The 14,075-nt window shown below is 38.2% G+C and overlaps 2 protein-coding genes across 3 annotated transcripts; one reads left to right on the top strand and one right to left on the bottom strand.

Moving 5' to 3' along the window:
• The first annotated feature begins 6,875 nt into the window (after positions 1–6,875).
• LOC146366293 (uncharacterized) lies at positions 6,876–12,545 on the top strand. Of its 2 annotated transcripts, XM_084914803.1 has the most exons (5): positions 6,876–6,996; positions 7,116–7,145; positions 8,851–9,012; positions 10,414–10,519; positions 12,171–12,545. In XM_084914803.1, the coding sequence occupies exons 1-4, from the start codon at positions 6,987–6,989 to the stop codon at positions 10,512–10,514; spliced, it is 303 nt and encodes a 100-aa protein (XP_084770929.1). In that variant the 5' UTR covers positions 6,876–6,986; the 3' UTR covers positions 10,515–10,519; positions 12,171–12,545. The 2 variants fall into 2 exon arrangements, with proteins under 2 accessions (XP_084770929.1, XP_084770928.1); XM_084914802.1 differs by lacking the exon at positions 12,171–12,545 and having other exon boundaries at positions 10,414–10,833.
• Positions 11,126–13,185, bottom strand: LOC146366292 (interferon alpha-inducible protein 27-like protein 1). Its single transcript, XM_084914801.1, has 4 exons — positions 12,722–13,185; positions 12,585–12,608; positions 12,166–12,333; positions 11,126–11,963 (listed from the first exon to the last, which is right to left on the bottom strand). The coding sequence occupies exons 1-4, from the start codon at positions 12,738–12,740 to the stop codon at positions 11,860–11,862; spliced, it is 315 nt and encodes a 104-aa protein (XP_084770927.1). The 5' UTR covers positions 12,741–13,185; the 3' UTR covers positions 11,126–11,859.
• Between the last annotated feature and the right edge of the window lie 890 nt (positions 13,186–14,075).

Genomic DNA, 14,075 nt, shown 5'->3' with positions numbered 1-14,075 from the left:
GGGGTGATTCTAGGATCAGAGATTTTGGGGGTGCTGAGCACCCAGAGAACTGCCCAGCCAGGCAAGATAAACTTTACTCGTCACAATGAGACTTCTTCCCTGTCTCTGTCAGTCCCTGCATCCTTAAATGTCTCCAGTTGTCCCAAGTTCCCTCTGACTGTCTCCTTGGTGCATTTAAACCCTGTTCCTCCCTGTCCTCATCGTCTGTTGTCTTCATCTCCATTATCAGTCATCATAATTTTACCATCTCTATGCAAGTCTGCAAATTTCTTTATTAAATCATAAGATTCTTAAATTCATCAAGTCTCTCTGTGCCTGGGTCCTTGTCACAAAACATGACATCATTGTTTTGTACATTTTAACACAATTTAATCCCCACATTTGTGAAGGAAAGAAAAACACTTTTTTAAAAGTCTGTGACAAAACCATCAAATCAGATAAAGGTTATTTAAATGCTGCAAATGAAGAATGGATTGGAATTAAAACAAAAAACAAAAAACACACACATCCTAACCTTAATTACTTTACGGGGGGAAAATGATGAATGATGATGATAGTGAGTAAGAAGTAAACTGAGTGCATTTTTGGACAGAGATTCACTTTTAATGTGTATGTATAATACAATACAGATATATAAAAATACACTCCAAAAATAGAGTCATTGAAATGTACAAAATATTGATAAAAAAATATAAAAATGGAGGCAACTTTGCCTATGGTACAATGTATGAAAATATCTTTACTGCAGATACTACTATGGCTCTGCAGATTTATTTCTTTTATTTTATCCTATGTCGCCTCACCTTGAAGTTGGCAAATCTGTCTATCACTTTTTGGTGGTCAACTCTCTCAAGCAGTTTAACAGTTCGTTTTGCCTGTCACTGTTCCCTGTCTGTTTTCCTACCTGGTTCTTCCTGACCTTGCCCTTTCTCCTCACGTTCCTCTCTTTCCTCTCTCCCTCTTTGGACTGACAATCATACACAAATAGATTGTATTCAATTAGATGAAAAAATTACATTAATATGAAAAAAAAAATACTATTAAGATCACTAATAAAAAAAAAATCCTCTCTACTTTCAACCAAAAGGCAAATAACCAAACCACATGTACATCTAATAAAAGATATAAATATTGAAACACTGATCCAACATTATCCTTTATTGACGGATCATTTGTTCTTACACTTTTACCTGAATGTGGCTCCTGGGTTTAATGTCGGCACATATGACAAAATAACCAGCTTCTCTCATTCCATTTAAAACAGGACAGTGGTAACAACTTTAGGCTACGGACAATTTTAAGTTTTAGATTTTAAATAGGCTGTATACATTTCAATGGGAGCAACAGGGCGGTCAAATGTCGCTGATTTTACTACAGAGCAGGACGGATTGTAGGGTAGCAAACATCGTCGGAAAACACGTTTCCAACACTGCAGGTTACCTGGGTGAATCAGCTAAAAAGAAACATGGTCTGACTCCTACCTAACTATATAAAGAGTAACTGAAGGTTAAATGTAGCTAATATGTCCTGTTTTAAGCCAGACACTAACACCTCCTGTAACTGCTCCTGAAGGTTTTTCATGTTCGAAGTAGAATAAAGGGCCATGCTCCAACTGATGTTCAGCCAGTACTTTTCACCAGCAAACACCGTGAAAAACTATGGTGAAATGATCAATGAAAAACACGGATATTACATCAGCAGAACAAAAATTACAACTCAAATAAAACATACACACAAAGTAAATGCACCAACATACCGTGTGCGCCTTTCTACTGAACATTCATGAGCAATTGTAGTCCATATCTTCTATATTTCCACCTTTTACACAAGCCAGCATTCTCTTTCTGGCTCGAGCCTTCAGTCTCTGGTGACATGCGCGCTTAATTGAGCATCACCCCAAAGCATGCGCACCACAAAGCGCCACACTCAGGCCCACCAGTAGGTGGCGACAACACAACATGAATCCAGATTAAACACCAAATTTTGAACATTGCAATCACATAATAATTACATTTCAATGCGACGGCTACACCTCCGCTCCTTCTCAGCCACCATCGCTCTGGCAGCAACGGCGCTAGAGCCAGAGCAGGGGAGAGTTCAATTCAATTCAATTTTATTTATATAGCGCCAAATCACAACAAAAGTCGCCTCAAGGCGAGCTGGAACAAACCATTTTGGGAGGGGGGGTATCTATACTTTTGTTGTTAAAATGTTACGTCTCAACCAGGGGCGATTCTAGGATTAGCCTCCTAGGACCTGCCGTCCACATAGGTGGACATCACATTTTGGGTTATTTAGACCAAAATACTCAATTTTGCTTTACATGGGCCTGATATCCACTTACGAGGACATTATACTGCTACTGTTCTATCAAAATTTTAAATTAATATCCTCACATGTGGCTCTCATTTTTCTTAAAAACAAAAATAAGGCAAAAAAAAAAAGAAGAAATCTGGTAATTCTTTGTTTTTACATTCATTGGGCCCCAATATGCCCAAATATCAAAGAGAAATTAAAAATGCATGTCATGGAAGAGTTCGGGTCTTAGGGGGTTAGAGCTTTGGGGGTACTGAGCACCCAGAGAGCTGCCCAGCCAGGCAAGATAAATCATATCAAGTCTCTCTGTGCCTGGGTCCTCAAAACATGACATCACTGTTTTGTACATTTTAACACAATTTAATCCCCACATTTGTGAAAGAAAAGCAAAACACTTTTTTGAAAAGTTTGTAACAAAACCATCAAATCTGATAAAGGTTATTTAAATGCTGCAAAAGAAGAATGGATTGGAATAGAAAAAATACATTTCCTAACCTTAATTACTGGGGGAGAATAATGAATGATGCTCATAGTAAAAAGTAAACTGAGTGCATTTTTTGGACAGAGATTCACTTTTAATGTGTATGTATAATATAATACAGATACATAAAAAACACTCCCAAAACAGAATAAATTATTACAAATAAATTATTACAAATAAAAATCTTTACTGCAGATACTAATTTTACTAATTTAATAATACTAATTTTGTGTTGTAAGATTTATGAGTTTCATGCTTTCATAGTGGTCCTTGGGAGAGCTTGACATTTTATCAGGTGGTCCACACTGTAAAAAGTTTAAGAAACACTGATAAGTGTATGTGTGGTTTTGGAAAACATTTAAAGCTGCTGTACAGAATCTTTGAAACAAGCTTAAAACATTTTTAGAATATAAAGAGAGCATCTGCTTCTCTGTACAGCTCCTCACTCCACCAGGGCTGTTTGGCTCTTTCTGATAGTGTGCAAATGTGATGTACGTACTGCGGCAGTCATACAGACAACTGGACGGTCCAAAAGTTGGCCTACCTATAACTGGCTGAGGTTTTAGTAGAGTTGTGGCTGAACCACATAAAAATATATCATTCATTTTAATCTCCCCAATCAATTATAATGTTATGTTGGAATGTTGTTAAAGAGGGTCAAAATGTTTCAACCCAGTTTGTTTAGCAGATTCTGTATAGCAGCTTTAATATCGGGAGGACACAACTTCCAGACTGTGTGAGTAAAATCAGGTTTTTTCTCTTTGTCAGTTTAACAGTTTCTGCCTGTCACTGTTCCCTGTCTGTTTTCTTACCTGGTTCTTCCTGACATTGTATTTTCTCCTCACGTTCCCTCTTTCCTCTCTCCCTCTTTGGACTGACAATCATACACAAATAGATTGTATTCAATTAGATGAAAAATTACATTAATATGAAAAGAATTCTATTAAGATCGCTAACAAAAAGTCCTCTCTCAGTGTACTTTCAACCAAAAGGCAAATAACCAAACCACACGAACATATAATAAAAGACATTGAAACACTGATCCAACATTATTCTTGATTCACGTTTCATTTGATTTTACACTTTTACCTGAATGTGGCTCCTTTTTTTGAAAAAACTTCCTTATATCCATTATGAACCTGGCTGTCTCTCTGTACACACACACACACACACACACACACAAACACACACACACACACACAACAGGAGTTATAAGGTTAATGAGCATTCAGTCAGTTAGCTAGTTAGTATCCATTTCAAACAGGACAGTGGTAACAACAGCAGGCTGCGGACAATTTAAAATTTTAGATTTTAAATAGGCTGTATACATTTCAATGGGAGCAACAGGACAGTCAAATGTTGCTGATTTTACTACAGAGCAGGACAGATTGTAGGGTAGCAAACATTGTCGGAAAACACGTTTCCAACACTGCAGGTTACCTGGTGTAATGTTTTTCAGCTAAAAAGAAACATGGTCTGACTCCTACCAACTATATAAAGAGTAACTGAAGGTTAAATGCAGCTAACATGTCCTGTTTTAAGCCAGGCACTTACACCTCTGCTCCGCTGTGTCTCAGCCACCATCGCTCTGGCAGCAAGAGCGCTAGAGCCAGAGTAGGGGAGAGGCGAGCTGGAACAAACCATTTTGGGAGGGGGGGGGGGGGGGGTTATCTATACTTTTGTTGTTAAAATGTTATGTCTCAACCAAGTACTGTATGCTTTTTTTATTTTTAGTAGTGTGTCACACAAACAGCAAATATTGTCAAAAAAGTAAGAAATATTTGGGGGTTCTTTGATTCATTTTAGCCCCAAAATGGGCTAAAATCGCTGTGATGTTTTATCTGAAATTGTAAAACATCTGAACAATCATGATCCAAAACGGATAACTGATGATATTCAAATATTAATTTTGAGGAAACTGCACCATGTTTTAGTTTCTTCTTTTCGTTTTGTCTTTTGATGAAAGGTACATGGAAATGTTAAGTTTCGTTTTTCATTCGTGACCTATAAATACAGTAAGTGTGCCGCTCTGACAGTGTCAGTGTTAGGGTCATGGAAGCAGTACCACAAGAGCAACGGAGAAAGCGGAATTGATCATTTCAGGTGTAGGAAAGGAAACTCACCACACCCGAGGCTCCCTGAACTGTCCTCACACTTTGCCTGAAGGCTGTGGATTCTGATGGTGTCATTCTGATCATTCCTTTTGTGCCTCTGGGTGACTTTTTCTGTGCATGCTGGTATAATATTAGTGAACTACATATGACTGAAAAGCATGACTGTTTTTAAGCAAGTGTGGATTTTTTTTTCTCCTACATTTTCTAAAATTTGTATCTCAATCAATGATCTAATTGCAGGAAATCCTAATTCTAAAATTCTGAATGGTGTTGTTGCCACTGTAACATTCAGTTATTTGGATTTCCTAAAACCTTCTACCCATTTCCATAATCCTGCCCGCAGATCAGCTCAGTGCATCAACTATGAGAAAACTTTCTTTGGAAAATATTATAAACGGTCTAGAAACTCTTCATTTGTTTACTTTAGTCTTTAACAAGAGAATTTTGACCAGTTTCAAACATCTTCACCTCTCTGCACTTCTTTCTGGCAGTAGAATTGTTAAATGTTATTACTTACTACAGCTAACTATTTATTATTAGCTCAAAATGAAGAGTGGTTGAGGATTTTTTAAAATTTTTTTAGAATCATTGTTTTATGTTTAAAATACTATGCAGACACTTCATTAAACATAAAACTGCATTTATTTTTTGGCAAATTCTATGTAATATATCAAAAATAAAAGTATTTATTCTGCAGAAATCGGTGTTACTTGGATCAGTATTACTGCTGCAGGTGATATTGTTAACTATCAGTGTCTACAATGAGATTGGTTAATTTTTAAACAGCTGGTTAAATTTTCTACAAGTGATTTCTCAGAGATGTTGGTCTGAAAGTGCTGATGGAGGCTACAGCTGTTCAACTTGCCTGCCTTATGAAGTCATATATGACAGGGGTTCCCCTCTCCATCATCACAGCTTTTTATTACTAATGTGTTAAATAAGTAAAAAAAGGTTCATATATCACACGTGTTGGTCCAGGTCTTTACTAAGAGAAAACTAATTATGATGATAAATGAGAGTACTTGTTTACTTGCTAATGCTAGCTTTGTTTCCACACAATACACAACTTGTAACTGATCTCAGGGATTTCCACAACATGGATTTATGCACAAACAATCAGCTACAAACTGCTGTCCTCTTAGCTTGACAAGATCCAGCCATGATTAACTGGGCACAGATGTTGATTAGGACACCTACCATATATTGATTTCAGTAGCTCTATAATCAAGCAGTGTCAAGTCTTCTTTCAGAGACAATAGCCAACTGTGGCCATAGGATGGCAGTGATGTAAAGGATGGACGCAGACAGTTATGAGTACAGCTTTATGACAGAATGCTGTTTGCGCTGAAACAAGAGTGATTGCTTTACTTTGGTATACTTTAACTGAGGTCTGTTTTTTTACATTTAACTGGACAAACATTGTTTGCCTTGCTTGGCCTGACAGAATACCATGAGACTCTCTTCACAAAGCATTTTATTTACCCATCTTCTGCAAATTCTCCAACAAACAACATTTCCCACTCTTAAGATAATTAAAATTTATCTGAACAGATATTTAGTGACATTTGGCAAAGAAGAGGTACACACAAAGCTAGTGTTAGCTTTCGACAGGAAGGTTTATTCTTCCTCAATAAGATTATTCTAATCGTGCTGATAAAACTAGAAACAAAAGCACAGCTCTATTCAGTATTTTCCAATGACGAACAAATATACCAAAAAAACAAAAAACTGCCTGCCTTCACTTTATCACAGCACCTGACTCAGGTAAGGTTTCTGATTAACACTGCTCTCAAATGAGATTATGACTATAATGAAATGACTATGATATTTATTTTCCATTATCTGTTGTGCTTTGTTTAAATGTCAAAATTCACTGGGAAAATCTTTAAATAATTTATCTTTTATATGTGATTTAAAAACAAATCTGAATTGCAAAAAATATGAACAATCATGCAATATACATAAACGGAAACGTTAAGTTTGTTTTTTCATGTTAGCATAGAAATACCGGAAGTGTCTCCGTGGCAGAGTCTATTGTTGAGACAGTTCAACACAGAAAGCGGAACTCCGTAAACATGCGTGTCGGTGAGTATTTTAATACACGTATTACTTTAAAATAACGATACTCATGTGTTTAATGGTGTGACGGTGCCATGATGATAGCTAATGTCGGTGCTGATGTGAGCTTTGATGTTGTGTTTCAGGGACGATCGTTGCTGTTGCAGGGGGAGCAGGTAAGGCTTTGGACGGTCTGTGTGGTCACCGGGGTTCAACCTACCCACGGTATCTCTCTGTTATGTTGATCCACTACCCTGCAGTCAGGAGAAGCGGTCACACAAAGCTGGCTGTCGGCTTGATAAGCTAACCCAGGGCTTGATTGGGGCTGACGCTTGACAGGGATGGTTTTTGGCAGCATGTAAACAATTTACCACCAACAGGGAAAAGAAAAATGTCAAGGAATAAAGTGAAATGTAAGAATATATATTTTTTACTGATGCTCCTCAGGGAAAGCACCAAAACTTTAGAGTCTTTTGAAAAACTTTAGTCCGTCCTACTGTCTGTACACACCGAGGTCTGAGGGATCTTCTATGAATAGTGACGTTATTTTCAGAACACCGATTAGTCAGCAGGCGTTGTTTCATACCTGCTGATCCTTAGTCATAACTTGAACCCTGTGGAATGCATTGCATTGTAACTTATGCTCTCAAATGAAATATAAAGATTATGCATGAAATCACCACCTCCTGACCATCATCCAGACAATAGGGTCACTGTTCATAGGAAGTCCCTCAGACCTCTGTGTGTGGACAGTAGGAGGATCTAATGTTTTTGTGTTCGTTTTTCCCTGATGTCATTAATAAATGTAGATCTTTAGATACAACCTTATTGCTTCCAACAGCAAAAATTACATTATTATTGTTGCGATAATACATGATTGTGAAACAGGACAGAAACTTGTACTTGCTGACCTTGATTATAATCATCAGGTTCTCCTGTGCCTCACAGACAGAACTGTGATATTGAATCTTTTAACTTTTGCTGGCTTCTTTCCTGGCTTCAAATAGGCCAGACTTTATTCATATAATGTGTATTTTCCAGTCATGCTGTCCAAAGTGCTTAGAGGGCACAAACATTCATACAACACTTTTAATACTAAACTACTGTAAATTACTTTTTTTCCTCTCACACACTCTCATACTCTGCTGTGTTCAGTATCTGTATAATGTTTTTAACCTGTTCATATTTTTAGTATGTGTTTAGTTTGTGTTCGTTTTTCCCTGATGTCATTAATAAATGTAGATCTTTAGATACAACTTTATTACTTTACGTTTTCCTGTTGGAAGCAAATGTTTTACAACATTTTCTTTGTTCTCCAGCAATAATACATGATTGTGAAACAGGACACAAACTTGTATTTGCTGACCTTAATTATAATCATCAGATTCTCCTGTGCCTCAAACACAGAACTGTGATATTGAATCTATAAACTTACACAGCTTTCCTGGCTTCAAATAGGCCAGAATTTATTTATATAATGTCTATTTTCCAGTCATGCTGTCCAAAGTCCTTTGAGGGCACAAACATTCATACAGCACTTTTAATACTAAACTACTGTAAATTACTTTTTCCTCTCACACTTACACTTCACAACAGCACCAGCCCTTTTACGTGAGCGAGAAGGGTGAACCCTGGATTAACTTAATTTGTTTCATAACAGCTTCATGTGACCACTTATCCGGATTGCCAGTGTTGGGGTAAGTGAATCCAGATAACTGAAAGATACCCTGGATATGCTAAACTTGCTTTAACATGTAAAGCGAGCCCAGGATAAGATGTAATCCTACCTTGTACCTCAGGCCTCTGCTTACATAAAAACTTTTTACATGGCATATCATTTGTAACAGCCACACTGATGCTGGTGTTCTCGGCCATGTGCAGTAGGTGCAGTGGCCTTGGCTCCTGTTGCTCTGGGGGCCGTAGGTTTCACCTCAGCTGGAATAGCTGCAGGCTCCTACGCTGCAAGCATGATGTCTGCTGCTGCGGTGGCTAATGGAGGGGGAGTGGTAGCTGGAGGCATGGTGGCTGTTTTGCAGTCAGCAGGTAGGCTTGTTGTCTGACTTTACTGTGGTTTCATCAATAGTGCTGTATACATTCACTTTATTAGGAACCTACAGTGGCCCTGAGAGGCCAAACGGACTGCAACTTAAGAAAACAGCAGCAATAAGAAAAACGCTGCAAAAGCACACAAAACACAACGGAAATGGGAAAAACTAAAACAGAAATAGGAAAAAACTGATTTTCCAAAAGCACAAGGGAAGTGCTTTTGGAATTCTTAGCATATTTTGCAATTCTTAGCAAAATATGCTAAGAATTGCGCTGGGAGACACTTAAAAGAAGTGGAGGATCTATCGGTTTTGTGAGGAAAGAAAAGATTAGAGGTAAGTGTGTTAGCCTAACTATTAGCCTAAAAATCCGTCATCAGTATTATATGAATCGTGATAAAACATGCCTACCATGTTTTGGGTTCCTGCAACTGGTCCGTCGGGTTATTGTCTCCCCAGAAACACTTCCTTTGTGTTTTTGGCTATTTCTGTTTTAGTTTTTCCTATTTCCGTTGTGTTTTGTGTGCTTTTGTAGCGTTTTTCTTATTGCTGGTGTTTTCTTAAGTTGCAGTCCATTTGGCCTCTCAGGGCCACCGTAGGAACCAAAGAAAAGGTGACCCTTGCTCCTGTTGGTGGTGACCAGTATATGTATACTCGGGGACTGAATAATTCAATACAAATGACTGATAACACATTTACAAATGTACACACTGATTCAGCTTAAAGTCTATTTACAGACTTAAATGGGGATGGCCTTAGTGTCCTGTGTTGTGTTACAGGACACCTGTGTTGTGTTACAGGACACCTGTGTTGTGTTACAGGACACAGCCTTAGTGTCCTGTGTTGTGTTACAGGACTAAGCTTGTGGTGTGGGGCGATCGTGCCTCAAGAGTTGGCAGTTTGTCTTGTAATCAGAAGGTTGCCAGTTCGAGCCCCTGCTCCTACAGTCTTGGTCGTTGTGTCCTTGGGCAAGACACTTCACCCATTGCCTACTGGTGGTCAGAGGGCCCGGTTGCGCCAGTGTCTATGTGTGGCTACAATGTAGCTGCCATCACCAGTGTGTGAATGGTTGGATGACTGAATGTAGTGTAAAGCGCTTTGGGGTCCATAGGGACTAAGTAAAGCGCTATACAAATGCAGGCCATTTACCAGACCCTTAAAAGGACTTTAGTGCCTACAACATGAGTGAGCAGCTGACAGAAAAGAAGTGTGGTATTGGTTATAAGCCATAGGGCATTTTTTTTAGTTTATTAAAATCTGACACCACTAGGGGGCAGTGATGCCACTATTAAGTGGCAGTCAGTTGTTTTGATTCCTGATAAAGTTATAAGCAAACTCAGCTGCTTGACTTGATGCAACATATTGAAGCTGTGAATATTTTCCCTCCTCCCTCTTGAAGGTGCAGCTGGGCTGTCGGGGGCTGCCACTGCAGCTGTGGGCGGTGTTGGAGCTGCTGCAGGAGCAGGACTGAAATTGCTGGCAGGTGTCATACGGAAATAAAAAATGTAAATAATCTCACATGGCAAATTCTAATGATATTTGTTGCCACTGCACTTCCTACTAATGAGCATTGTTGTGATGTCAGAAATATGAGTGATACATTTTTTAACTGTTTCAGTGAATGAGTGAAAGTGTTTCTGCGTGTCACTGACCTCATTTCAGTGCACCAAAGAGTAATTCCACAAATTCAGAGTGTTGTAAAAATTTCAGGATTTAACGAAATCTTTTGGTCATACCACGTTACTGAAGTGTTTAACCTAAAGAGTGTTCTAGCGTTTATTCATTCAAGGTTCAAAATAAAGGAAGATATTAAACCAGAGTGAAGAGTTATCATTTTTGAAGATGTGCTGTACATTTGTCGTTCTTACAGCTTTGCCACTGATCACTTCAGGTGTAGGAATGGAAACTCACTAAACCCTTTCCTTCCTTCTCTAAGCAATATTTTACTTTGTTGAAAGATCTAAATAAGAGTAACTGAAATTAACTTAATTAAAATGCATTTCAAAGTTTCTGCTGGCTCCAGTGTTTTTAAAATTTGTAATGGTACAAAAGATTATTTAAAGATTTAATCCTCACACAATAAACTGTAATAACACAATCTTTTCCCCCCCTTTTTTTTAAGGATGTGCAGATGTTTTTTAATGTTCTACACTAAAATTTTCATATCAATTGATTACTTTATTGTAGGAAATTGTAGTTCTAAATTTCAGAATGGTGTTAATGCCTTTGTCTTCACTAAGGTGAGTCTGATTTATTTATTTTTTAGCATTCAGGTGCTCATGTTTTGATTTCTTAAAGCCTTGCACCCGTTTCCATAATCTTACCAGCAGATAAGCTCAATGCATGTATTATGAGGAGTCTTTCTGTGGAGATTATTGTAAACTTTCTGGAAACTGAGGCATTCGTGGGCTCTATAACTCATTCTACTTTCTTTGCTTTCCCTGTTTTGTATTTTGCGTTTTTGCATAGCACTGGGCGAAGCTGGTATTTGATCCCCTACAACCCAGTCAGAATTTTGGCACATTTTCTGGACTTTTATGGAGTGGTTGATATTTCTGCATTACATTATGATGTTTAAAATAAAAATAACTATGCTTTTATTTTGCATGGATTTTTATTTTCACATTAAATTCAGAAAATGCATCGTATCAGTCTTGGGTTCAGATCGAACAGCTTCATGCTCTACAATGATACCTAAAAATGATGCATTCAAAATAGCAGTAATCTTAATCCACCATATATTTAACTTAATTTTCAAATTTTGCTTTAAGCTGAGTGACGTTTCTATAATGATGCTTCATTTGAGATCTGTCAAATGACTAAACATTTGTTCATAGTGTAAATCTTAACGTGTTCCAGTCTGGTTACAAATGGTTGAGAGCAGCCAACCCACTGTTCCTCCAGCACCAGCAAAACCTCCAGTGGCAGCTCCCGTCAGACCTCCCACACCTACAGTGAAATCATAGACGCCATCAGCTGTTTGTTATTCATGTGTAAAGCTTTTATGCTATTCTTTTTGATGCTTCTCTGTACGGTATATGATTTGCATTATATCTGTTTTATATATTTAAATATGTAAGCAATTTTCTTTGCAACATCTAAATAATATTGTTTAAATAATTTACTAAGTGAATCAAAATATCTGGTTTACCCCAGGACTGCAGGGTTGCTATGAGACCTCCTGCTGCAACTCCTCCTCCATTAGCAACCGCAAAATATGACATCAGTTTGGCAGCGATGGAGCCTGCTGCTATTCCAGCTGGAGTGAACCCCAGTGCAGCCAGAATGGCTGGAGCCAGAGCCACAGTGCCAGCACCTCCTGAATATTATTTTATATATATATTTAAAGATTTTCAAATAAGAAGTAACAAGAACCAACCTTAATTACAAAAAAGTTTATTGTGAAATGTAAATAAAAACAGAAGACAGTGATGTGGTCATGCCATGAAATTTAAAATGAGCTAATGTCATTTCTTGAAATAGTAAAATGTTTTAGTTGTTCAACTGTGAATAAAGTTTACGTTTATAAGACTTGCATTGCATTGTGAATCACGTCATCTGACAGCTTACCTCCGACTATAACGACTCCCTTACCTGTTATTGAAAGACAAAGAGTGAACAAAATTGCGCATGGAGTAAGAAATTCATTAAATTACACTGCATGAAAAATAATTAATAACATAAACAGTAAAATATGAAGGATTTACATATTTCTTCCCAGTCCATGATATATCCACCTTCAGATGATACAGAGAGTGTATCCCTAGTTATGCGCAGATATCCACAGTGCAGTGGTATATTTTGTCCAGTGCACCTCCCCCTTCCTTTTTATAATTATTGATAGAAGTTTCACTTTCATTTCTCAGTAAATGATACTAACTGCCCACACGTGAACAGCAGCACTGGACAAAATACACCACTGCACTGTGTGGGGTCGCAATTTCAAGAGGTTGTGTGAGCAATTCCTCAGGTTAGAAGAAGGTTGATTTCAGCTCCCAAATTCCAATTAAAGTCAAAAACCACAAAAATCACAGGAGAAGAGCAGAGGTCTATGCCAGTTGTTTTATTCAACAGTGAAGTTCAGCAAAAAGAAGGAAAAGCAAAAGCTCCCCTAGGGTGTTTGCCATAGGCGCATGCAGGTTGGGACCAACCCCAATGGACAGACAGCAGGGAAAAGCCCTGATGACTCTTCTGTCCCCTTCTTATGGGCCAGTAACCCCACCTCCTGCTGCTGGGTAACTTTCCACTTGTCCTCCAGCCAAAAACAGCAGAGCAGGGTCAGGTACCGACCAAGATACAGGCAGGGGCCAGTCAGGACTCTGGCTAAGGGCCGTCTGCAGAGGGGCACCCTTTGATTAACCCTTTGCTTTGCCTTATCACAATTGGTCACATCATGGTCAAAAGTCACACATTAACATACATCAGCAAGTGGCATAATCTTATGACATTACTTCTGACTGCAGACAGGTGTTGATTTTGCTACATGCGAACAAATATCTGATGATGTTTACTGCAGATATGCAGTATACACGTCATTCAAAAAATCCACAACAACTATGCTGCTTCTGGGTAAAAATATTATCATTGTATTAGTATTTAGTTACTTGTATTTTCCTACCATACACAATAGTAGAGACATACATTTGCATAGCCCATAAAGTCCATACAAGCTCTGCATAATAACCTGTCTTTTGTTCATTTATAGCTCAGGCAAAATCACAGAAATACACCACTTAATGTGTGAAAGCATAATAAATGGATGGATGGATGTCAAGCCCCTGAGATCCAACCTCAGAATCACTTTCACTTCCCAAGAAACAACAGCTGACCCTCACACTTGTATATAAGGCACAGTCGAGTCTTAGGCTCCTCATCCTGTGTGAGATAATGGGTCTAAGTGAGTACAGCTGCCTTTTTGACATCGTCTATAGCTACATCATATAAGCTCATGATTATAGCGTCACAGAAAATGTCTAAATAATTCCAGCTGGGCTGAGGTAAGATGTTTTTTTCTTTCTTTCTTGTGTTTCAGTGACAGCTGTAGCGATCACAGCTGTGGCA

This window comes from Perissodus microlepis, chromosome 19, assembly GCF_051167445.1.
Source record: "Perissodus microlepis isolate ML-2025 ecotype Zambia chromosome 19, ASM5116744v1, whole genome shotgun sequence".
Lineage (NCBI taxonomy): Eukaryota > Metazoa > Chordata > Actinopteri > Cichliformes > Cichlidae > Perissodus > Perissodus microlepis.
This window is presented reverse-complemented; position numbering and strand designations above follow the sequence as displayed.